The sequence below is a fragment of the Salmo salar genome, chromosome 01 (assembly GCF_965601325.2).
Source record: "Salmo salar chromosome 01, fSalSal1, whole genome shotgun sequence".
In the NCBI taxonomy this organism is placed as follows: domain Eukaryota; kingdom Metazoa; phylum Chordata; class Actinopteri; order Salmoniformes; family Salmonidae; genus Salmo; species Salmo salar.
In genome coordinates, this window is record NC_138291.1 from 88,194,246 (window position 1) to 88,221,984 (window position 27,739).

The following is a 27,739-nucleotide window of genomic DNA, read 5'->3' on the forward strand; positions in this document are numbered from 1 at the left end:
AGTTATTATAGCAACCAGTTAATCCAACAGCAAAACATACATGTTTCAGACTGCCCCTTTAATGTAGTACGCCACAGTACTGTACATTACATTACATTGATTTCACATTAGGCTATACAATTGATTGAACATTACATTTTCATCATTTCTATCCCATGTGTGATCAAAGGTGTGATCATTGAAGACAGTTTTCACAATGTAATCAAATGAAAGAAATGACAGAAACATAATGTTTAGCAGGCAATAGTTTGCATTAAGCCTGTCTTGAGCATATGGCCATTGGTTCTCGTCGAAATCACAGTAAATATCATCATTGTTCATGCACCTGGGGAAAACCTTTTTGGCATTGTGAATCCAAGCCTGAAGGGAGGTGGTACGCTCATGCGGATGGCAATCATACATCTTCCACCAGTCTTGTAATTGCGTATTGTATTTTACAGTATTGTATTGTACATATTTACTGTAGTGGTCCTGTACGTGGCTCAGTTCATCAGAGCATGGGACTAGCATCACCAGAGTTGTGGGTTCCATTCCCACTGGGGTCACATACCAAAATGTTTGGACTGTAGTCCCTTTGGATAAAAGTGTCTGCTATGTAATGGTATATATTAAGGTATTACAGTACCCCAACCCGCATCAAAAAGACCCCAGCAACTTCACTTTGGATACATGTTTCCCTGTGTAGGGGATGCATTTCTTTCTTGTTTTGAATTTCTGTATTATTTGCGTATCTGTATTGTATTGATATTTTATTACTGCACTAAATCAGCTAGAAACACAAGCATTTTGCTGCATATGCTGTAACATCTGCTAATCTGTGTACGCAAGCAATACACGTTGATTTGATTTGTTACATACAGTACATTTCTAATCTTAAAATCCACTGTGAAGTAAAATCATAATAGTCATCATCATAGTAGTACATTCGAGTATATATCATACTTTTTATGTTTTTACTTAGATACATACATACATTTTCATTATGCAATTATCCAAATCGGTAGAAGACAAACACGTTTACAATACATCTAATCTATAGGTTTACCAAACGTTTAAGTGATCATCAATTAAGACCAGTCCGATTAATTAATAGTAAAATGTATCTTAACAAAAGAGAAGATAATCATATCAAAAGTAATGTGAGCATTGCATTGTGAAAGGCAATTACTTTATATGAACATGTATTGCAATGTGAAACATGTATTTCTAGATAAACACTGAAAAAGGTGGGTGTATGATTTTGTGTGTTGTACATTTTACATTTGATATTTTAGTCATTTAGCAGATGCTCTGATCCAGAGCAACTTACAGTTAGTGCATTCATCTTAAGATAAGTTGTTGTCCCACCTAGCTATCACAGGCTTAGTCAATTGAAAATGCGCTTAGAGTTTTGAAACAACTGCCTTTTTGATGATCTGTTTTGAGTTTTGTACCAGGAAAATGTACCACATACTTGTGAAAACTGCACCAAAGCGATAAAAAAAAGCTGCAATGGTGTTAATTGACTGGCAAACTGAAGTCACAATATGTTCGTTCATTATATAACCGAAATAGAGAGAAACAATTAGCAACTACATGACAGGGACATATATTATCGGAACAAATGAAATGTTACCCTTCATTCTTGGTATCCAAGTATCATTAATTATTTAAACCATATGCTTACATTCTGAACAAAACGAACTGTAAACAGCAGCGAAGGAGTTGGAAGTGTCAATCTAAAACAGCCCTAGGGAGAAAAACAGAATTGAGGAAAAGATGTACAGGAAGACAAAATTGGAAAATAAAAACACCCCCTTTTCTCCCCTTGTCAGTCTAAACCAGGGCTGTCAAACATACGGCCCTCAGGTGGTTTGAGTAAAAAATCTTAATAATAATTAAATACAATAAAAATGTAGGAAAACAAACTCAATATACTTTAAAATATCTAAAACCAAATCGAAACTGTGTAGAGATTATAATGGACTTAAATGTATACAGTTTCTCTACAGTTTCGTGTCCAGCTTGATTATAATCACAGAAAATAAAGCTAGACAGTCAGGGTGCATAAAAAATTATATTTGGTCCAAATTTTGACAGCAAGGAAATATAACCAATTCTCAGTGCGACCCTCTGGACCTCGCTGAAGAACGAACGAGGCCACTGGGGAAAAATGTACTTGACACCACTGGTCCAAACGTTGTTTTGGAACATTCAGCTATCCCAGGCAGACCTCACAGTTTGAACTATATTGTAGTATATAATTGAGTTAAATATAACTACGTACATTAAGTTTGTACAGTGACAGTGTGGACTAAATAGTGTAAAATATCACTGATAAAGGTGGTATTTGCTGAGCAAGAACGGGATTGGCCACGAGATTCACATTACAGTTCACCTTGCGCATCAACTCAAACCAAATTATATTTATCACCGAATACAACAGGTGTAGACCTTACCGTGAAATGCTTACTTACAAGCCCTTAACCAACAATGCAGGTTTAAGAAAATAAAAGTTAAGAAAATATTTACTAAATAAACTAAAGTCAAAAAAGTATCACAATAATAAAAAAAGTATCACAATAAAATAACAATAATGAGGCTATACACAGGCTGTACCGGTACCAAGTCAACAGGTTAGTTGAGGTAATTGAGGTAAGTGAGGGAATATGTACATGCAGATAGGGGTAAAGTGACTATGCATAGATAATAAACAGAAGCGTATCAATGCAAATACTCCGGGTAGCCATTTTATTAATTGTTCAACAGTCTTATGGCTTGGGGGTAGAAGCTGTTAAGGAGCCTTTTGGTCCTAGACTTGGCTCTCTGGTACCGCTTGCCGTGCGGTAGCAGAGAGAACAGTCTATGACTTGGGTGGCTGGAGTCTTTGACAATTGTTTGGGCCTTCCTCTGATACCGCCTAGTATAGAGGTCTTGGATGGCAGGAAGCTTGGCCCCAGTGATGTACTGGGCAGTACACACTATCCTCTGTAGCGCCTTATGGTCGGATGTCAAGCAGTTGCCACACCAGGTTATGCAACCAGTCAGGAAGCTCTCAATGGTGCAGCTGTCTAACTTTTTGAGGATCTGGGGACCCATGACAAATCTTTTCAGTCTCTTGTGGGGGAATAGGCATTGTCGTGCCCTCTTCCCGACTGTGTTGGTGTGTTTGGACCATGATAGTTTGATGGTGATGTGGACACCAAGGAACTTGAAGTTCTCGACCCGCTCCACTACAGCCCTGTTGATGTGAATGGGGGCGTAGTCATCCCTCCTTTGCCTGTAGTCCACGATCAGCTCCTTTGTCTTGCTCACATTGAGGGAGATGTTGTCCTGGCGCCACACTGCCAGGTCTCTAACCTCCTCCCTATAGGCTGTCTCATCATTGTCTGTGATCAAGCCTACCACTGTTGTGTTGTCAGCAAACTTAATGATGGTGTTGGAGTCATGCTTGGCCACGCAGTCCGTGTGTGAACTGGGAGTACAGGAGGGGACTAAGTACACAACCCTGAGGGGCCCCCGTGTTGAGGATCAGCATGGCAGATGTGTTGTTGCCTACCCTTACCACCTGGGGGTGGCCCGTCAGGAAATCCAGGATCCAGTTGCAGAGGAAGGTGTTTAGTCCCAGGGTCCTTAGCTTAGTGATGTTGGTACTACAGTGTTGAACGCTGAGCTGTAGTCAATGAACAGCATTCTCACATAGGTGTTCCTTTTGTCCAGGTGGGAATGGGCAGTGTGGAGTTCAATTGAGATTGTGTCATCTGTGAATCTGTTGGGGCGGTATGCGAATTGGAGTGGGTCTAGGGTTTTCGGGATGATGGTGCTGATGCAAGCCATGAACAACCTTTCAAAGCACTTCATGGCTACAAACGTGAGTGCTACGGGGCGGTAGTCATTCAGGCAGGTTACCTTGGGGTTCTAGGGCACAGGGACAATGGTGGTCTGCTTGAAACATGTAGGTATTACAGACTCGTCAGGGAGAGGTTGAAAATGTCAGTGAAGACACTTGCCAGCTGGTCTGTGCATGCTCTGAGTACACATCCTGGTAATCTGTCTGGCTCTGCGGTCTTGTGATTGTTGACCTATTTAAAGGTCTTATTCACATCGGCTACTGAGAACGTGATCACACAGTCGTCCGGAACAGCTGGTGCTCTCATGAGTTGCTTGCCTCAAAGCAAACATAAAAGGCATTTAGCACGTCTGGTAGGCTCGCATCACTGGGCAGCTGGCGACTGGGTTTCCCTTTGTAGTACGTAATAGTTTAAAAGCCCTGCCACATTTGACGAGTATCAGAGCCGGTGTAGTAGGATTCAATCTTAGTCCTGTATTGATGCATTGCTTGTTTGATATTTCGTCTGAGGGTATAATAAGGATTTCTTATAAGCTTCCGGATTAGTGTCCCGCTCCTTGAAAGCAGCAGCTCTAGCCTTTAGCTCGGTGCGGATGTTGCCTGTAATCCATGGCTTTTGGTTTGTCACCGATGCAATTATTGTGGTATACTCCTCAAAGCCATCAGAGGAATCCCGGACCATATTCCAGTCTGTGCTAGAAAAACAGTCTCGTAGCTCAGCATCCGCGTCATCTGACCACTTCCATATTGAGCGAGTAACTGGTACTTCCTGCTTTAGTTTTTGCTTGTAAGCAGGAATCAGGAGGATATAATTATGGTCAGATTTGCCAAATGTAGGGCGAGGAAGAGCTTTGTACGCATCTCTGTGTGTGGAGTAAAGGTGGACTAGAGTTTTTTTATGTTGTTGCAGATGTGACATGCTGGTAGAAATTAGGTAAAATGTATTTAAGTTTGCCTGCATTAAAGTCCCTGGCCACTTGTAGCGCCGCTTCTGGATGAGCATTTTCTTGTTTGCTTATGGCATTATACAGCTCGTTGAGTGCGGTCTTCTGACTTGAGTGTGCTTAAATAAAAATAAAATATCCCATTGACTTCAAATCGTCAATGAATGATTTACGCAAAAGTCTGAGTTCCACACGCGTATCTAAACTCTGAAACTCAACTCTGATTCCCGTCCCTTGAGCAATTCCACATGCACATCTGAAATCCAAGCACACCAAAGGGGAAAAGGGCAGAGAGAAACATGAAATAGTTTCAAGCCTTGTTTCCATTGGCACTTTGAAGTCAACCCGGATTGAGTTGGGTTGGGCTGGCCTTGGTGGGCTATATCTAGCTTGCATTGTGTTTCCACTGCTTCCAGAATTTCAAATTATGTCATGTTGCTAGGTAGCCAATGTGACTGTGCAACTAGCTTTGCTAATGTTGCTAGCAAAATGTTGAAGAAATAATTGAATCCACCCTTACCACACTGTAACTAATGTTACCACATACTCCTGCCAGTGCCAGACAGAGCCATATATTTAGCTTGCTAGCTAGCTAAACGGTTAACGTCGTCGCTAGCATAACAGGCTAGCTAGCTTAATTCCTACATAGTAAAAACATGAAACATGTGACACATTTATAACCTAAACGTCTGTGTTTAAAACTTAAACATTAGGCATTTAGATTTGCCAATAAGTATTCTCATCTTAAACACAGACGTTTTTCCAGAACGTTTCCAATCTTTAGAACACCTATATCTCCTAAGTGCTCAGATCTTCAACACTAGTGTTTACTTTCCCATCGTCCTGTTTGGAGTTCATTTAGTCATTAGAAATGTATGTGAATTTCCATGCCTTTTATTCAGATCAGTGTTAGGAATGTCTTTCACCTTACCTACATTTCAGCACAACTGAACAGGACATTTGATTCAGATTTTTTTTTTTTCAATCGCATGGTGTTGTTGTTACTCGACTGTGTTGAGTTCATTTCCATTAGCTCTCTCAGAGTGAAAAAGACATGGGAGGGGCCTCATTATAATATTTTCCAGAATGCTGCTGCAGGTTGATTTTTAAAATAATTTATTTTAATGTAGCGTATATGTTTCCCCATGCATGAATTGATCTAACTAACCCAATATGTAAGGGGTTGGAGTTATCCTCTAGACGGGCTCCGTCCCGTATCCTATCGCCATTAGCATAACGAAATGTAATATATATATTTTTTCAAATATAGGACTATGTTATATCGTTTTATAGATACACCTCTCCTGAATTGAACCACGTTGTCCGATTTCAAAAAGGCTTTACAGCAAAAGCAAAACATTAGATTATGTTAGAGGAGTATATCGTAAAAGTAGCCACATAGCCATTTTCCGACCAACCACATGCATCACAAATAACCAAAAAACAGCTAAATGCAGCACTAACCTTTGACAATCTTCATCAGATGACACTCCTAGGACATCATGTTATACAATACATGCGTTCTTTTGTTCGATAAAGTTCATATTTATATATAAAAACAGCATTTTACATCGGCGCGTGACGTTGACTAACTATTTTCCCTCAAATGCATCTGGTGAAACAGTGCTACAATTTACTAAATGACTATTCGAAAACATTTTTAAAATGTAATATTGTCATTCTAAGATTTATAGATGAATATCTCTTGAAAGCACCTGTAATGCCAGATTTAAAAATAACTTTACTGGGTAATCACACTTTGCGATAAAAAGGGATGCGATACTCAGAAAAATAGGCTACCGTTACAGGTCAGCGCCATCTTGGAACAATCGCATATCAAATCTACTCTTGTATACTATTGTCAATAATCCCTTACCTTTGATTATCTTCATCAGAAGGCACTTCCAGGAATCCCAGGTCCACAACAAATGTATTTTCGTTCGAAAAAGTTAATCCTTTATGTTCCAATAGCTTGTTCTTGTTAGCGCGTTCTAAAGGCTGCTCCAAAAGTTCCGTCGTGCGCAGGACTCCTCTTTCAACAAAATGCATTTTTTTCATTTAGGTTCGTTCAAACATGTCAAACGTTGTATAACATAAATGTTTAGGGCCTTTTTCAACCAGAGCTCCAATAACATTCAAGGGGGACGGTTGCATTGTCTTTCAAAACGTTTCGAAAGGGGAGGGTAGCCAGGGGCGCCGGCGTCATAATGGTGATGGCCCTCCTCACGTGACCACGTTCCACAGACTCTCATTGTGTCAGTTTTCACAGTAGAAGGCTCAAACCACTTTGCAAAGACTGGGGACATATAGGCAAAGTGATGAAGTTGAGTCCGCAATTCAGAATTCCACTTCCTGTTACGATCTGTCTCGGGGTTTTGACTGCCATATGAGTTCTGTTATACTCACAGACACCATTCAAACAGTTTTAGAAACTTTAGGGTGTTTTCTATCCACAAGTATTAATTATATGCATATCCTAGCTTCTGAGTTTGAGTAGGAGGCCATTTAAAATGGGCACACATTTTTTTCAAAAATCGCTGTAGCGCCCCCTATCCTAGGCGACCGTCAAGAGGTTATTGCACCTGTTCCTGAGCATTAGCTAGCTAGCATTCAAGTGCTGACTCTGTTTTCACAAATGTGTATTGTGTAGTGCAAAAATAAATGATGGATCCAGCTATGGTAATTTGTGTACTGTCTGACTACTGCAGTACTGCTTGTCCATGTGCTAGCTAAGAGCACAAATCCAGACAAGCTAAACGTGTCAGCATCCAGCAGTGATACAAGGCTTCAGTGAGAGGTCCTTCTGAACAGGAGCTCCCTGGCCTGTTTAAGGAGACACAGTGGAGTAACTTTTCAGCTAATACAGTTGGTTACTGTCCTGTCATTAGTAGACCATTCAACCCAGACAGGTCAGAATCATCATGACAAACAACTTATCATTTTGTTTTCTCATACAGAAGAAGAACTACCACTGCCACCCACAACAAATAATAGATGAGTTTCTAGTGTTGGTTTAATAATTTATCACAGCTTTTGATCTTGTTGTCCTTTTTTATATTTAGCCTATTTTTATGACCACATTACCAAAATATTTTGGAATGAAAATTCTAACATCAACTGACGGATTAATATTTAATCAAGCATTTTTTCTCAAATTGTCTTTCTCTCTCTCTCTTTTTCTCTCTGTTTGTTAATGAAGAGATAGCTTTAGTTTCTTCTCCATGAATATAGCATACACCAGAGACAAAAAGGCAAACAGTTACAAACTCTAAACTTTATGAACTTTAAAATAAATGCTCAACTTAAAAGCCTGCAAAACACAACTCTGGGGATATTTTGGGGACACACTCTTAAAACAAAGCATACGTGTCCCCTAGCGATACGACTGATAAAAAGCTAACAAAATAGCTACACGGACTATCCGAGTTAACTTTGTATCTTTGCACTGTCTATATGCACACTCACAGGGCCCTTACACACTCACACACTGTCACTCCAACACACACACAAACAATCACTACATCATTTGCTCATTTACACATAATATGCACATACATTTACAGTGACTCAACCCACCCACTCACATACAAGCTGCTGCTATTCTGTTTATCTCATACCCTGTTGCCTAGTCGCCTTAACCATATACATATCTACCTCCATCACTCTAGTATCCCTGCACATATAAATATGGTATTGGAACTGTCTTTTTAAATATTTCCTGAATATAGTATGCTTACTTACTTTATTGTGTATTTCATATTTACTGTTCTTATTTCTCGTATGTTTTTCTTCTAGTATTACATTGTTATTGATCATTGCATTGTTGGGTTTTGAGTTTGCAAGAAAGGCATTTCACTGTACTTGTGCATGTGACATTAAAATGTGAAACTACTGTTTAATAAATCTATGGATAAATTAACTTAGCCTGATCCAAGATCAGTTTGTGTGGTCATTTCAACTCCTATGATCATTGTCAGGACGTGGCAAGACAGCACAAACAGCTCTGGGACCAGGCTAAGGCTGACTGACTTCCTAACCACAAAGTCTTCAGATGAACATAAAAACTCATGTAACTCATGCAACACAAGGACTGTATCACAAGGACTATTCCTTAGTGCTCTACTTTTAACCAGCGCCCTATGGGGCCTGGTCAAAATAAGGCTCTGGTCAAAGTAGTGTACTATATAGAGAATAGGGTGCCATTTGAGACACATCCAAGGGCCAAATAGACAATTTCCCTGTCAGATGTAATAGACAGACAGGGTTTTATTTGGAGTCTTTCTACAACGCTACGTGGATAATGACTGTCATTGATTAATAATCATTGGCCTGACCATCATAATCAGTCCCAGATGTGAATAGGTACTCTCTCAAGTGAGTCTCAAATGACACCCTATTCCCCATAGGGCCCAGGTCAAAAGTAGTGCACCATATAGGGAATAGGCTGCCATTAGGGATGGGGCCTTAGAGGGGTGGTTTGTCAACCACTGAGCCTCAGCCTAAACTGCTTAGGGAGGACTAATGGACGATCATTTTCTTGTCTGAGGATAGAAAAAAAACAACCTCATCAATGGCCGGGTTTTATAGTTGTCATTTCAATTTTCAATTGGCTCAGCGCATCATGTCAAAGCTCCAAACAAGAACAACTAGGATTTCACATCATTACTTTGAGCTACTTCCACTGAGGGGCAAACTCGTTCCTTTGAGACACCATGGCTGCGTCCCAAATTGTACTCATATCCCCCCTCCCCTCCAAATTGTACCCCTATGAGCCCTGGTCAAAAGTAGTGCACAATATTAGGAATAGGTTGCCATTTGGGATGCAAACCAAGTCTTTGTCCAGACATGAGGAAGCATTTTATTTCTTATTGCATTACCTTCCCTCCTTTTCTTATCATTTCCATATTAGCTAAGTGATATCATTTACCTGTGCCCTTGACCGATTGTGATCTGTGCCTGATGCCAGTTGGTTGGAGAGATTTACATTTGATGAGAAGAATAATCTTGTTCTCTCTGTCTATCTCTCTCTCTCTGCTTCTCTCTCTCTCTGTTTCTTTCTATATATCTCTGTTATTCTCTATATATCTCTTTTTCTCTCGCTCTGTTTTTCTCTCTCAACATACCTTTGACAGAAATAATACTCTTTCATGATGCTTTCAAGGTGACTGTATAAAACTACAATGTACTATACAGCAAAAATACAACCGATACTGTACTTGAGAACAACCCTACATACAAGGGTTAGAAGCTGTTTGAGAGAAGTCCTATTGAGTCATATTCAATACTAAGATAAGAGTCTCGACCTGCTCAGTTAAATGGAGATAATTCCTTTCAACACAACTACAGAATGTATTTCATCTCATAGAACTCGGATATGGTAGAGCAATACTATTCTACCTTAGACCTTGACTTAGTGAAAGAACGGGTGTGTGGTTATTTGGACTTGCTCTTATCAGCACCCTGAGACAGGAGAGGAGAACTCTGCTATGTGTATGTGACTTGGGGGAGGGAGAGCCAAAGCTACTCTGGAAAACTCAATTAAAGAGGTTTTCCGGAACTTTGGCGACTACATACAGTACCAGTCAAAAGTTTGGACACACCTACTCATTCAAGGGTTTTTATTAATTTTTACTATTTTCTACATTGTATAATAATAGTGAAGACATCCAAACTATTAAATAACACTTATGGAATCATGGAGTAACCAAAAAAAGTGTTAAACAAATAAAAATATATTTTAGATTTTAGATTCTAGATTCTTCAATGAAGCTGCCATTTGCCTTGATGATAGCTTTGCATTCTTTCAACTGGTCACCTGGACTCATCAGACCAAAGGACAGATTTCCACTGGTCTAATGTCCATTGCTCGTGTTTCTTGACCAAAGCAAGTCTCTTCTTATTATTGGTGTCCTTTAGTAGTGGTTTCTTTGCAGCAATTCGACCATGAAGGCCTGATTCACACAGTCTCCTCTGAACAGTTGATGTTGAGATGTGTCTGTTACCTGAACTCTGTGAAGCATTTATCTGGGCTGCAATCTGAGGTGCAGTTAACTCTAATTAACTTATCCTTTGCAGCAGAGGTAACTCTGGGTCTTCCTTTCCTGTGGCGGTCCTCATGAGAGCCAGTTTCATCATAGCGCTTGATGGTTTTTGTGACTGCAGTTGAATATAATTTCAAATTTCTTGAAATGTTCCGCATTGACTGACCTTCATGTCTTAAAGTAATGATGGACTGTCATTTCACTTTGCTTATTTGAGCTGTTCTTGGCATAATATGGACTTGGTCTTTTACCAAATAGGGCTATCTTCTGTATACCACCCCAACCTTGTCACAACACAACTGATTGACTCAAATGCATTAAGGAAAGAAATTTGAACAAGGCACACCTGTTAATTGAAATGCATTCCAGGTCATGAAGCTGGTTGAGAGAATGCCAAGAGTGTGCAAAGCTGTCATCAAGGCAAAGGGTGGCTACTTTGAAGAATCTCAAATATAAAATATATTTTGATTTGTTTAACACCTTTTTGGTTACTACATGATTCCATATGTTTTATTTCATAGTTTTGATGTCTTCACTATTATTCTAAAATGTAGAAAACAGTAAAAATAAATTCAAACCCTTGAATGAGTAGGTGTGTCCAAACTTTTGACAGGTACTGTACATATATTAACATACCAGCGCCCCACACTCACAATCACACTGCCGCCGTAGCAGCCATGACGTCCTTCTGTTATGTTGAAGTTTGACTCTGATGTGTTCCCAAACACTACCTGATTATATTGTGTGATACTAAGGAACAATATGATGTATGTTGGGATTCTGTGTGGTTCTTTACCCAAATGATTCATCTGCAGTGAAGCAGTGAAGCTTTTCCACAGAGTGACGTAGTGTATGGTGGCTATATTAGCTTAGAGTCTCATACCTATGGAGAGTTAGTGTGACTCTGACCCGATTTCCATGGATATATGACTCTTCCATAGAGATCTGACTGTCAAAATATGGCCTCTGTATAGACCACACCACACAGGCTGATAGCCAAGCCAGCCCGTGTTTCAATTACCCAAACAGTATCTGTTTTAATCATTAGTCAAATCCAGCATCACTAACAACTTCAAATCAAATAGTTTATGAAACATACACAAGTAAAAACATTAATATTCAAAGGAGAAATGAATAAAGTGAATTTCTATATTTTCTGGGGTTGACAACATTCACCTCATTAGTAAGCGAGAATGATGAAAAGGCAAACGTCTTTGAATTAGCTTCATCTCAATTTCAGTAAGTCCACTTCATTTACATTAGCCTGGGGGAGAGTACATAATTGTGTGTTTGTATGAAAAAATAGAGTGTCTAAATCCTTTATATGTACACACGTAGGCAAGCCCTGAACTAAACACCACAAGCGAAATCCAAATACTCCATACAAATTTTCTACAGATGTAGGATTTTATTTTGATCACTATTTTGTTGCTGAAAAAAAAAAAGTGACTGACAACCCACACTAACACACGGTTATATTAACAATATTGTACTTTTCAAGTAGCCTACTTTTGGACAGCTAATAGCCTAACCACCGGTCAAGCAACATTATGAAGTGTTCAAATCCTGTTGCTGCAGGATTATTTTGCTGTGACAAAATAGCTCAAATTAAGATCCTAAATCTATATGTATTATTTATTATATAAGTAAGTGTGTGTGTGTGTGTGTGTGTGTGTGTGTGTGTGTGTGTGTGTGTGTGTGTGTGTGTGTGTGTGTGTGTGTGTGTGTGTGTGTGTGTGTGTGTGTGAGTGTAAAAAGGGGCAAAGCAGGAAATACAAACCAGGCTGAGCAAACCATGAGAAGCTCTCATGTCAATCAAAACAAATGAGGAAATGTTGATTGCCAGCAAATCAAAATGAAACATAATACAAACATAATACAAACCTTTGTAAAACCTTTGTCTTCGGCATTGTAGCTGTATTGTTCATTTTGTGAGGGGCACGAGAATGTTTTGTGAGGTTTTTATGAATTGATCAAATGAGAATAGAACACTCCGTAGAGACAGGCTCAGAATGGCTGCGTAGGCAGAGGACAACAAATATTAAGTCACACAAGGACAATTCATTACAAAAAGAAAATAATATGAACGTCTGAAAGACTTCTGATAAAGACTTCAGATAGAGTTCCAAATGGAAACCTATTTTTTACATAGTGCACTACTTTCAACCAGGGAACATGGTTCTGGTGAAAAGTAGTGCATTATATTTCCTACATGTGCCATTTGGGAAGGAACCATAGAAAATAGTTATTTAGATAAAGCCTAGCATTCACAGACAGAAAGAAGGAAGATAGAGTGAAGTCAAAAAAGCTGTCAATTTGCAAGAGCAGTCAACAGTGAAAATAGTAGGGATGACAGCAATGAGAACAAGAGGAACAAAATAAATATACTTTTTTGGGGGTGTGTTTAGCAGCGGAGAAGTGTTATATTGAAGAGAAAACTAACTGACAAGACTTATTTCAATCAATTTGCTGTTCTCTTTTTTGTGATTAGCATTACAAACTCATACTCATATTGACTTTTTCCACATTTTGTTACGTTACAGCCTTATTCAATAAAATTGATTAAATAAAAACGATTCCTCATCAATCTACACACAATACCCATTTACATTTACATTTTACATTTAAGTCATTTAGCAGACGCTCTTATCCAGAGCGACTTACAAATTGGTGCATTCACCTTATGATATCCAGTGGAACAACCACTTTACAATAGTGCATCTAAATCTTTTAAGGGGGGGGGGGGGGGGTAGAAGGATTACTTTATCCTATCCTAGGTATTCCTTAAAGAGGTGGGGTTTCAGGTGTCTCCGGAAGGTGGTGATTGACACCGCTGTCCTGACGTCGTGAAGGAGCTTGTTCCACCATTGGGGTGCCAGAGCAGCGAACAGTTTTGACTGGGCTGAGCGGGAACTGTGCTTCCTCAGAGGTAGGGGGGCCAGCAGGCCAGAGGTGGATGAACGCAGTGCCCTTGTTTGGGTGTAGGGCCTGATCAGAGCCTGAAGGTATACCCCATAATGACAAAGTGAAAACAGGTTTTTATAAATGTTTGCACATTTATAAAAAATATCTTATTTACATAAATATTCAGACCCTTTGCTATGCGACTCAAAATTGAGCTCAGGTGCATCCTGTTTCCATTGATCATCCTTGAGATGTTTCTACACCTTGATTGGAGTCCACCTGTGGTAAATTCAATTGATTGGACATGATTTGGAAAGACACACACCTGTCTGGGAAGGTTGCTGGATCAAATCCCCAAGCTGACAAGGTAAAAATCTGTCATTCTGCCCCTGAGCAAGGCAGTTAACACACTGTTCCCGTGGATGTCGATTAAGGCAGCCCCCCGCAGCTCTCTGATTCACTGAAATGCAGAAGACACGTTTCAGTTGAATGCATTCAGTTAATTAACAGCCATTAATGCTAATCCTGGACTTTCCTGTCAGGGACCTGGGGTAGTGGTGGCAGGCCACGCTCACCATGGTGGAGAGGGACCATGTTAGGACCACTTTAGGAGCGTGTTAGGACTGTGTTAGGAACGCTTTAGGAGCGTGTTAGGACTGTGTTAGGAACGCTTTAGGAGCGTGTTAGGACCGTGTTAGGACTGTATTAAGGCTGTGTTAGGACTGTGCTAGGACCACTTTAGGACCATATTAAGGGAAAGGAAAGAGAAAGGGGGATACCTAGTCAGTTTTACAACTGAATGCCTTCAACTGAAATTTGTCTTCCACATTTAACCCAACCCCTCTGAGAGGTGAAGGGGGCTGCCTTAAGTGTCTGTACGTGTGTGTAGTGTGTATGTTATGTGGTTGTATGTGTGACTCTTCACAGTCCAGCTGTTCCATAAGGTGTATTTTTATCTGTTTCTAAATCAGATTTTACTGCTTGCGGGAGTTACTTGATGTAGCCATGGCTCTATGTAGTACTGTGTATTAAAGGGCACAAAACGCAGGTTCTTCTGTGAAGAGTTCGGAGAGGAAGGCCATATAGCTACAGGCATTTTAGATATAGATTGGAGATTAGAATACAGCTGGTCTTTTTTAGTCATAGGGTCAGAAGAGGGAAACCACAAAATGATAGGTATTTTACAGACAACATAACAAGCTAAAGCATGTTGTTGTGTTGCTGCCCACAGAGCCGTAGTGCGTCCGTGATAAACACGTTTACTTATTTAGTTGCATTTTTCCAAGAAATGCTCAAACACTGAGGCACTTGACACTCTCCTCCCTTTAAACAGAAATATCTACTGATTTTACGTTTGATACCGGAGCTCTGAGGCATGCGTCAAAATCACTAAGCAGCTAACGTCGAAGCAGTGTGGCGATGCGTGGATCACTTTATCAGAAGTTTGTCATCAATGACGTCTGAAGCTTCGTTTGATCACATACTTTTTCAAACCGTGTGTTGCAAAATGCGAGATTCCACTGATTTCGCCGTGGTTCCGGTGTTTTCTTTGATTCCAAGCTGCTTCAAAACACCAACCTCTACTGGACACTGTACTAACAAATATAAAGTGCATTCGGAAAGTACTGAGACCGCTTGAGTTTTTCCACATTTTGTTACATTACAGCCTTATTCTAAAATTGATTAAATGAAAAAAATCCTCAGCAATCTACACACAATACGCCATAATGTCAACGCGAAAACAGCTTTTTTTACGTTTTTGCAAATGTATTAAAAATAAAAAACATAAGTATTCAGACCCTTTGCTATGAGACTCGAAATTGAGCTCAGGTGCATCCTGTTTCCATTGATCATCTTTGAGATGTTTCTACAAGTTGATAGGGGTCCACCTGTGGTAAATTCAATTGATTGGACATGATTTGGAAAGGCTCACACCTGTCTATATAAGGTCCCACAGTTGACAGTGCATGTCAGAGCAAAAATGAAGGAATTGTCCGTAGAGCTCCGAGACAGGATTGTGTCAAGGCACAGATCTAGGGAAGGGAAGCAAAACATTTCTGCAGCACTGAAGGTCCCCAAGAACACAGTGGCACCCATCATTTTTAAATGAAATAAGTTTGGAGCCACCACGACTCTTCCTAGGGCTGGCCGCCCGGCCAAACTGAGTAATCGGGGGAGAAGGGCCTTGGTCAGGGAGGTAACCAAGAACCCTATGGTCACTCTGACACAGCTCCAGAGATCCTCTGGGAGATGGGAGAACCTTCCAGAAGGACAACCATCTCTGCAGCACTCCACCAATCAGGACTTTACGGTAGAGCGGCCACACGGAAGCCACTCCTCAGTAAAAGGCACATGACAGCCCGCTTGAAGTTTTCCAAAAAGCACCTAAAGACTCTCAGACCATGAGAAACAAGTCTGGTCTGATGAAACCAAGATTGAACTCCTTTGCCTGAATGCTAAGCGTCAGGTCTGGAGAAAACCTAGCTCCATTCCTACGGTGAAGCATGGTGGTGGCAGCATCATGCTGTGGGGATGTTTTTCAGCGGCAGGGACTGGGAGACTAGTCAGGATTGAGGGAAATATGAACGGAGCAAAGTACAGAGAGATCCTTGATGAAAACCTGCTCCAGAGCACTCAGGACCTCAGACTGGGGCGAAGGTTCACCTTCCAACAGGACAACAACCCTAAGCACACAGCCAAGACAATGCAGGAGTGGGTGGCCCAGCCAGAGCCCGGACGTGAACTCAATCTAACGTCTCTGGAGAGACCTGAAAATAGCTGTGCAGCAACGCTCGCCATCAAACCTGACAGAGCTTGAGAGGATCTGTAGAGAAGAATGGGAGAAACTCCCCAAATACAGGTGTGCCAAGCTTGTAGCGTCATACCCAAGAAGACTTAAGGCTGTAATCACTGTCAAAGGTGCTTAAACAAAGTACTGAGTAAAGGGTCTGAATTCTTATGTAAATGTGATATTTCAGTTTTCCTTTTTTATATACATTTGATACAATTAATAAAAACCTGTTTTTGCTTTGTCATTATGGGGTATTGTATGTAGATTGATGAGGGGAAAAAAACAATTTAATCCATCTTAGAATAAGGATGTAACGTAACAAATATGGAAAAAGTAAAGGGGTGTAAATACTTTCCAAATGCACTGTAGGAGTTGAGCCAAATGCAAGTTGACCAAATGAAAGTGTTTTCTTCCCAGGCGTAATACAAGGCATTATCGCTGCTGAATGTAAAAAACTTAAACCACTCTCCCCTACAGAAGATGCGTCCACAGCCCTAGATTGTTTGTGATATCGTGACATAGTAAGTTATTAAACTGTGACATTTGACATAGGTTATAAAATTGTTATGGAAGTGTCAGGCAGTGTTGCCATAGCAGACAATGGAACGAACCGTGTGTGAACGTGTGTTTTCCATAGCAATCAATGGAACCACCTGTCTGTCTATCATCCTGCATGACTCATTGGTTTATCTGCTTGGCTTGTTTGACAGCTTTAAGACACATTAAACACAAACCAATTTCTCCACAACTTTCATTTGCTTCCAACCCTCTTCTAATTTCACAGGCTCTCTGGGTCCTGTTTCTGGGTCAGTCCCAAATGCCACTCTATTCCCTTTATAGGGCACTACTTTCAACCAGGGCTTATAAGGCTCTGGTCAAAAATAGTACACTATATAGGGAATAGGGTACAATTTGGGAGGCACCCTCTCTCTGTCTTACAGAAACTATTCAGGGAAATGACACTACCACTGAGATGTTTAATACAGTTTGACAGAACTGTACCAAAGCAAAAGACACTTGTTTTCCACACTATAAACCCTAACCCTAACACAACCATATTATTACAGCTTTGTTTGGAATGTTGTTTGTGGCACCTTTTTAAGTGTGGCAGGTGCATTACAAATAATTACCCATGGTCATCTATCACCCTCATCACTCCCCCAATCCAGCTGTGTCCACAGACACACCTCTTCATCCATTGCCAGACTACTACCTCTCTCTCGCTCTCTTTCTTTATCTCTCTTTCTCTTTCTCTCTCACACACACTCGCAGACAAATGCATGTTATATACCTCCTTCCCCGAAAAAGCCTAAAACAACGACAGCCTTCTACGGAATGACGATCTCCATAACTCACCATGAGGAGAGTTATGTGAACCATTAACTGGATAAATCAAGGATAAAATATCAATCAAGTTACTACCAAATGTTTCCCTTAATGTCTTTGTTTGCAGATGGCACCCTATTCCCTATATAGTGCAGTGTTTGACCAGAGCCAATGTGCACTGTAAAGTGGAATAGTGTGCCATTTGGGATGCATACTTTGTGTACAGATGGAACCTCCAACAGGGCGTAGAACAAGCACCTACCCATCATAATGATAACGACTCTGCTAATAATAAGAGCCCATTCATCAGTAATGGCCAATCACTACTAATAAATGATGATGGAACTGTCGTTCTATATCCAAAAATAAATAAATAAAGTGTGCAAGCGACTGTAAACTCGATGGGCTGATTGATAGGATTCATCCTAAAATGACTCAAATGTCCCCAATGTAATTCAGTATGCAGTGAGGCAGTGGGGTGATTCACAATGTCACTGTAGTCATTATGTAATGTTGCAGACATCACTGGCAACAATGTCTTACAGAAGGGATACACTGCACATCATTGCAACCAATTTTGCCTACGGGGTATGTTAACTGGGATCTTGTAGCTAGTGGGTGGGTGGTGTAGTGATAATTAGGTTGGCAGTCATGTTGTTACAATGATCCGATTGGCTGTAATGCATAGCAGCAACATCATGTCAAACGTTTCACATGTTCAGCGACATGTTTCATGGGGATCATGTTCAATGTGTATGGATCATATAGAATGAGCTGGTATGCACCATATAGAATTAACCATATTCACTGCAGGTATTGTAAAGGACACAAATGCAGCGTAGTGTAGGATGCAGCATCAAAACAGCACCCATGGCAGGGAAAATTGGAACAGGGATAATAATGGATTAAATGGTACTCACATTTAGCCGGTAGGTCGTAGCCACAGGTGATCTTGGCGTTGCCGGTTTCACAGCCTTTGAGTGTAATGCATTCTTCATACAGACAGGAGCCTGCCGCTTTGTGTATGCAGCCGTCAACTGAAAACACAGACACAGAAAGACACATACATGTTAGTCCTACTAAGTTAGCCGTGGTGTGCTAGCTAGTTAGCTGTCTTGTGCTCGTTAGCTGTTGTGTGCTAGCTAGTTAACTGTGTTGTGCTAGCTAGTTAGCTGTGTTGAGCTAGTTAGTTTTGTTGCCCTAGCTAGTTAGCTGTGTTGCGCTAGTTGTTGTGGTGGGCTAGTTAGCTGTTAGCTGTGTTGTGCCGGCTAGTTAGCTGTGATGGGCTAGTAGCAGCCATGTGTCATGTCACCTTACATTAAGTCGCCATGAGGTCAGATTTGACTTACACTAAACCAATACAGCTTCCATAACCCATTGAAAACCACCCACTGATGTTAATCTCACTAAAACACAAACATGATCAGCCAAAGAGACGTAAGTCTGCTAGCTACAAAGTGTGTACTGATGTATGTGTCCTCTTTCTTCCTCAGATACGCCAAAACAGTTCACTCTCCACATCTCTTTACCCTCATGCATTATCAGTAGCTTATGGGTCTGTTGCACATGTTGCTAGTGTTATTTGACCACTGAAGCAAAGGCCCCTGCTGCTAGTAAATATTGACAGAAATATGCTCAGCAAGAAATAAATTAGCTACTGTTTGAATTTCAGAATGCCTCCACAGAATAGTCACACACACACACACACACACACACACACACACACACACACACACACACACACACACACACACACTTACAAAAAAAGATTGCAATTTTGAAACTGCAGTAACTGCAGTCGACTGTGGTATTTTGAATCCCGTAATTCCAGAATAACTACACTCTAACTGCAATTACACTGCAAAATTACTGCAGTAAAAAATATCATTTTTTATTCAGTAGTTGCAGCATACTGCAGTTATACTGCACTCTTTTTTTCGTAAGGGGACACACTGCATGTAACACACATTTCCTTGAATCTTTCTCTCATATCATCAGCTAGGGTACAGTTATACCCCATCACTATGCTGTGGGTGGTTTATTGTTTTATATCATGTCCTCTGTGGAAGGATGCCTAAGAGTGTTATAATGTAGATTTGTGTTCCGGTTCTGTCCTGAATGTTCCTTCCCTTCCTAGTTGATGTGTGTCCTGCTTGGCCAGGCCCCTGGGTAAATCCCTGCCCACTAAGGTTCTAATTCACCGGGTTAACGTGTGTGTGTGTGTGTGTGTGTGTGTGTGTGTGTGTGTGTGTGTGTGTGTGTGTGTGTGTAAGGATATGTAATGTTTTCTTTCTCTCTAGTGAAGCTGGTTATTACGTCCATACAAAACCTAAAAAGGCTATACAAAACTTTTCTTCTAAGTCATGATGCATCTGCACTGGTAACATCTCTGAGAGTTCAGAGTGAACCTGGTTTTCTCCAGGGCTAGGTGAACCTAGCCTGGGTACCAGTCTGTCTGTACTATCACTCCCCTTCTTGACACTCCTTATTAAGGACTGGTAAGAAGTGGAATGATAGCACGAACAGACTGGTACCCAGGCTAAGGTGAACCAGCCAGGCCACGAGAGTCAGAGCACAGCCTCCCTCAATCTTCCCACATAGCACATTTTCCAATGTACAAGGCATGAACAGTGAAGCTGATTAGAAGGCATGCATGAGAGTATCAGCTGTTCCGGACGACTGTGTGAACACGCTCTCCGTAGCCGACGTGAGTAAGACCTTTAAACAGGTCAACATACACAAGGCTGCGGAGCCAGACGGATTACCAGGACGTGTGCTCCGGGCATGTGCTGACCAACTGGCAGGTGTCTTCACTGACATTTTCAACATGTCCCTGATTGAGTCTGTAATACCAACATGTTTCAAGCAGACCACCATAGTCCCTGTGCCCAAGAACACGAAGGCAACCTGCCTAAATGACTACAGACCCCTAGCACTCACGTCCGTAGCCATGAAGTGCTTTGAAAGGTTGGTAATGGCTCACATCAACACCATTATCCCAGAAACCGTAGACACACTCAAATTTGCATATTGCCCAAACAGATCCACAGATGATGCAATATCTATTGCACTCCACACTGCCCTTTCCCACCTGGACAAAAGGAACATTTATGTGAGAATGCTATTCATTGACTACAGCTCAGCGTTCAACACCAAAGTACCCTCAAAGCTCATCACTAATTTAAAAAATATATATAATAATTTCACCTTTATTTAACCAGGTAGGCTAGTTGAGAACAAGCTCTCATTTACAACTGTGACCTGGCCAAGATAAAGCAAAGCAGTGCGGCACAAACAACAACACAGAGTTACAGATGGAATAAACAAGCGTACAGTCAATAACACAATAGAAAAAATAATAATGTCTATATACAGTGTGTGCAAATGGCGTGAGGAGGTAAGGCAATAAATAGGCCATAGTAGCGAAGTAATTACAACGTAGCAAATTAACACTGGAGTGATAGATGAGCAGATGGTGATGTGCAAGTAGAAATACTGGTGTGCAAAAGAGCAGAAAAGTAAATAAAAAAAATATGGGGATGAGGTATGTAGATTGGGTGGGCTATTTAAAGATGGGCTATGTACAGCTGCAGTGATCGGTAAGCTGCTCAGATAGCTGATGTTTAAAGTTAGTGAGGGAAATGTAAGTCTCCAGCTTCAGAGATTTTTGCAATTTGTTCCAGTCATTGGCAGCTGAGAACTGGAAGGAAAGGCGGCCAAAGGAGGTGTTGGCTTTGGGGATGACCAGTGAGATATACCTGCTGGAGCGCGTGCTACGGGTGGGTGTTGTTATCGTGACCAGTGTGTTGAGATAAGCTGAGCTTTACCAAGCATAGACTTATAGATGACCTGGAGCCAGTGGGTCTGGCAACGAATACGTAGCGAGCGCCAGCCGACTAGAGCATACAGGTCACAACAGTGGTGGGTGGTATAAGGGGCTTTGGTGACAAAACGGATGGCACTATGATAGACTGCATCCAGTTTGCTGAGTAGAGTATTGGAAGATATTTTGTAAATGACATCGCTGAAGTCGAGGATCGGTAGGATAGTCAGTTTTACGAGGATAAGTTTGGTGGCATGAGTGAAGGAGGCTTTGTTGCAAAATAGGAAGACAATTCTAGATTTAATTTTGGATTGGAGATGTTTAATATGAGTCTGGAAGGAGAGTTTACAGTCTAGCCAGACACCTAGGTATTTGTAGTTGTCCACATATTCTAAGTCAGAACCGTCCAGAGTAGTGATGCTAGTTGGGCGGGCGGGCAGGGAACGGTTGAAGAGCATGCATTTGGTTTTACAAGCGTTTAAGAGCAGTTGGAGGCCACGGAAGGAGTGTTGTATGGCATTGAAGCTCGTTTGGAGGTTAGTTAACACAGTGTAGGGTGGTGCCAGAATAACAACCTATTCCTCAACGTAACCAAGACTAAGGAAATGATTGTGGACTACAGGAAAAGGAGGACTGAGCACGCCCCCATTCTCATCGACGGGGCTGTAGTGGAGGAGGTTGAGAGCTTCAAGTTCCTTGGTGTCCACATCACCAACAAACTAGAATGGTCCAAACACAACAAGACAGTCGTGAAGAGGGCACGACAAAGCCTATTCCCCCTCAGGAAACTAAAAAGATTTGGCATGGATCCTGAGATCCTCAAAAGGTTCTACAGCTGCAACATTGAGAGCATCCTGACTGGTTGCATCACTGCCTGGTACAGCAATTCCTCAGCCTCTGACCACCAGGCACTACAGAGGGTAGTGACGTCGACGGCCAAACGCCGCCCGAACAAGGAGAGGGACCAACTTCGGCGGAAGTTGTGACACAGCCCGACAAACCGATGCCTGTATGTAGCCTCGCTACTGTTATAGCCTCGCTACTATTATTTTTCACTGTCTTTTTACTGTTGTTTTATTTATTTACATACCTATTATTCACCTAATACCTTTTTTGCACTGTTGGTTAGAGCCTGTAAGTAAGCATTTCACTGTAAGGGCTACACCTGTTGTATTTGGCGCACGTGACAAATACATTTTGATTTGAAGTCCATACAACTTTCTTCAAAGTCTCGCACCTGGACAGGTGAGAGAACTTCTCTGAGAGCAGATTAGAATCTGCATTCTTTGGGGTCTCATGTGGTGCAACACAGAGTCTGGGGACAGTAAACTGAATTTTCTCCTGGGTCCAGGTGGGAGCCAGCCTCTCTTTCTCCCCCAAGACCCTCCTCCCCATAAACACAGTCTTCCTAGTCAAGGACTGTTCTCTCTCTCTCTCAAGCTTGATACACAGTCTGTATCAACACCTGAACAGGTGAGAGAACTTCACTGAGAGCATTTTCCTGAGTCTCAGTATGAGGTCCTCATCTGGAACAGGTGCATAGTGAACTGGGTTTTCTCTAGTGTAACCATCCAGGAAGCAGGCAGGTCATGGAAGACAGAGCACAGCCTACATCCCTCCATCTACCCTTCCTCCCCCAGGGCCCTTCTCTCCCCAGACACACACAGCCCCCATCCCTCCATCTTCGCATCCATCTACCCCCTTCCCATAGGAACCCTCTCCTCTCTCCCTAGACACCCACAGCTCTCTCTGGGTAACATCAGTGTGGGGGCTATGCCTGGATAATTTATTATCCATGACTGCTGTGGGAGACACTGTGTGGTGGGAGACCAGCTAGAATGAAGGGTAGATAGAGCATATCTACATCCCAAATAGCACTCTATTCCCTATCCAGTGCAGTACTTTTGACCAGGGCTCATACAGCTCTAGTCAAAAGTACTGGACTATGTAGGGAATAGGTTGCCATTTGGGACATACACCATATACCAGCTAAAGGAGATGGAAACGTCTCTTCTTACCAGGCAGTATGTCATGAGTGGAGCTGCACCAAAAACACGATGTACCCCAAATAGCACCCTTTTCCTTATAAAGTGTACTACCTTTGACCAAGGCCCATAGAACTAGGCAAAAGTAGTACACTGTATATAGGGACGTCAAAGGTTCAGGCTGCTGCACAAAACAAACAGAAACTCTAGTCTACAGCGCCGGTTAAATTGTGTTTAAGAGCATTTTTTAACTCTCTAAATGCTTTAAATGACTGAGAAATAGATGTCATTGTTGCAATAGTTTGTGAGTGGGCAACATATAGCATCATCCTCAATTGACATGTTGAATTATTTTTCCATATTACATTATGTTTTGCCTAATTTCCCTAATGTGGACAGTTTGTGTTACTACACTATAAAAAAAAAAATCCAGCTGTTTTTACGGTAACTTACTGGCAGCCAGTTACCTGTAAGTTACTGTAAAAAAAGGACAGTAATGTACTGTTAATACAAAGTTTCTTTGGAATTTATGGTAACATACTGTAATGACGTGGCCCTTTCTGGATGTAGGTCGTGCACGCCCCCCTCCCTCTCTCACTCTGCAGGTTTAGTACCACAGGTCATTAATACCGGGTAGAAACTACCATGCAGTATGGAGGTAGAGAGCCTAGAAAGAACAAAGAAAGACTTGGCCAAACTCCTAAATCCCCAAAATGGGAGAATTTCTACTTATGAGAATGTGGGAATGGTCCGTGGACACTTAAGGGACAGTCATGTTGAGTGTGTTTCATGTGGTGATCTCATGAAGGACAGGAAGCATACAGAACTGTACCTCTGAACGTGTCCTTTTCTCAATTATGGGGTTTGCATCTAATTCTTGTATAAAATAAATGAGTAAAGATGAAACTATTTGTGAAATTATGTAATGTGATGTTAACCTTTAAAATTAGAGAATTGTCTTCCATATTATTATTATTTCTTTTTTTACCTTTATTTAACTAGGCAAGTTAGTTAAAAACAAATTCTTATTTTCAATGACGGCTTAGGAACAGTGGGTTAACTGCCTTGTTCAGGGGCAAAACGACAGATTTTTACCTTGTCAGCTCAGGGATTTGATCTTGCAACCTTTCATTACAAGTCCAATGCGCTAACCACTAGGCTACCTGCCGATAGTCAGTGGCCACGCCCCCGTGAGGCAAGCCATTACATCAGGCATCATGGAACTGCCTTTTCTACGGAAATTTATAAACCACCTGTGACGAAATGTACATTTCATGCTTAAGAGACGCATGGTAAGTCAGATGTCTCGAATGGTTAAGACCACGCAAACCATAAGACTAGAAGACCATCCCATGTGGAGCATTGGCTACACGGCTGGAAATGGTTAAACTCTGAGACTATCGATTCACAACAGAAAGAGCAAATTCTAGACGACACGAATTACTAGTTTGCAGCTAGAAATTACGTAAACCTAGAATGAGCATCCCGACAACCTCCGAAGCAAATATTCTGAGAACACTTCTGAATGGTACTTTGAAGTTCCCATTCTAACCACCTACAACCATAAAGGACTTTGACTTCAATTAACCAGAGACTCTGATGAACCCTACAGGACGATTGATGATTCCAACAGAGAAGACAACAACATATGGGTGTAAATATATATGCATTGCAATTATTCTCGAATGAGCGGCTGTTCATGTGCAAAGGATTAGCATTTCAATTAATATAATTATAGACTGTGTGTAGTAAATCAATTTGTCTTTCCCACTCTTTCTCAGTCCCACCCCTTTCCCTTTGTCTACCAAGCTGTCATATCAGCTTAGCCCACTAGGGACTTTTCTGTCACTGTTAGTAACCAATATCTACTGTTTGTTTGTGATGTATTTCTGTGACTATTTAGTTAGTTAGTAAATAAATAATTAAGCCAATTTGTATATTGCTTATTGATAATTTATGCTAGGGTTCGTGCAGATAACCAAGAATTTTACGACGTTTGGAATGAGACTTACAAGGTAATAATAATACATTAATGAGAATGACTAATCGATCAGATATTAAAATATGTCAAGAGTTATATTTGGAAAATTATAGTTCTGTAAATTGACATTTTCTGTGGAGATCCGACTTCCTGGTTAATTGGTAGATCGAATGTCATCTGTTATTTAGACCAATCGATTGATCAACATTTTAAAACGTGTATTTTTCCATATACAGGATCAGTCAAAGTTTGGAGACACCTAATCATTCCAGGGTTTTTATTTATTTATTCTTTACATTGTAGAATAATAGTGAAGACATATGGAATCATGTAGTAACCAAAAAAGTTTTAAACAAATCAAAATATATTTGAGATTCTTCAAAGTAGCCACCCTTTGCCTTGATGACAGCTTTGCACACTCTTGGCCTTCTCTCAAACAGCTTCATGAGGTAGTCACCTGGAATGCATTTCAATTTACAGGTGTACCTTGTTAAAGAATTGGTGGAATTTATTTCCTTCTTAATGCGTTTGAGACAATCAGTTGTGTTGTGACAAGGTTGGGGTGGTATACAGAAGATAGCCCTATTTGGTAAAAGACCAAGTCCATAGTATGGCAAGAACAGCTCAAATAAGCAAAGAGAAATGACAGCCCATCATTATTTAAGTGCAGTCGCAAAAGCCATCAAGCGCTATTATAAAAGTGGCTCTCATGTGGACCACCACAGGAAAGGAAGACTCAGATTTACCACTGATGCAAAGGATAAGTTCATTAGAGTTACCAGCCTGAGAAATTGCAGGCCAAATAAATGCTTCACAGAGTTCAAGTAACAGACACATCTCCAAATCAACTGTTCAGAGGAGACTGCGTGAATCAGACATTCATGGTTGAATTGCAGCAAAGAAACCACTACTAAAGGACACCAATAAGAAGAAGAAACTTGCTTGGACCAAGAAACACAAGCAATGGACATTAGACTTGTGGAAATTTGTCCTTAGGTCTGGTGAGTCCAAATGAACGGATGATTCCCGCATGTGTGGCTCCCACCGTGAAGCATGGAGGAGGAGGTGTGATGGTGTGGGGGTGCTGTGATGGTGACGCTGTCTGTGATTTATTTAGAATTTAAGGCACACTTAACTAGCATGGCTACCACAGCATTCTGCAGCGATACACCATCCCATCTGGTTTGAGCTTAGTCGGACTATCATTTGTTTTCAACAGGACAATGACCCAACACACCTCCATGCTGTGTAAGGGCTATTTGATCAAGAAGGAGAGTGACGGAGTGCTGCATCAGATGACCTGGCATCCACAATCATCCGACCTCAACCCAATTGAGATGTTTTGGGAGGAGTTGGACCGACGAGTGAAGGAAAAGCAGCCATCAAGTGCTCAGCATATGTGGGAACTCCTTCAAGATTGTTGGAAAGGCATTCCAGGTGAAGCTGGTTGAGAGAATGCCAAGAGTGTGCAAAGCTGTCATCAAGGCAAAGGGTGGCTACATTGAAAAATCTAAGATATATTTAAAGTTATGTCAGCTGTTATGACATTTTATGACATGGATATGACCGTGTCATGACAATCCAAACCAATCTGGGACCAGGCTAGTGTCACCGTAGAGAGCCTCCTGTTTCTGACAGAATGATGAACAGCACAAGGTAAACCGCAGAACATCACCCCTAGAGCAGTTGTGTCGTCATCTGTGAAGTGTGTGTGTTTCCAGCTAGTGTCACCGAGCATCCCTTCTCAGACAGAATGATGGTCTCAAAAACCTGAAGCTTGGAGCTGTGCCCGTGGTGTTGACCGTTGGTAGGAATAAAAATGCTGAGCAGATCATGCTGATTGCCAGGACCAGTGTCTTACAGCATTGTACCTCACACACGCAAGCATGTAAGCACACACACACACACACACACACAGCATCTTACCTCATCTTTACCGCCATTGATTTAATTGACCTGCTTTACACCATTTCACGGAATGCGAGGCACAACACACAGCTTTTTTTACAGTGTGTGTATGTGTGTGTGTGTGTGTGTGTGTGTGTGTGTGTGTGTGTGTGTGTGTGTGTGTGTGTGTGTGTGCGTGTGTGTGTGTGTTCCAGATATTGTTTTGTG

General features: G+C 41.2%; 1 protein-coding gene across 2 annotated transcripts in view; it reads right to left on the minus strand.

Annotated features, from left to right (window-relative positions):
* The window catches only part of macrod2 (mono-ADP ribosylhydrolase 2), a 1,142,091-nt gene that overhangs the window by 665,341 nt on the left and 449,011 nt on the right, over positions 1-27,739 (minus strand). For both annotated transcript variants that reach the window (XM_014207733.3, XM_014207725.3), the window contains exon 5: positions 18,756-18,872. In XM_014207733.3, the coding sequence (XP_014063208.1) occupies positions 18,756-18,872 (117 nt within the window). The remainder of the gene's footprint in view (positions 1-18,755; positions 18,873-27,739) is intronic.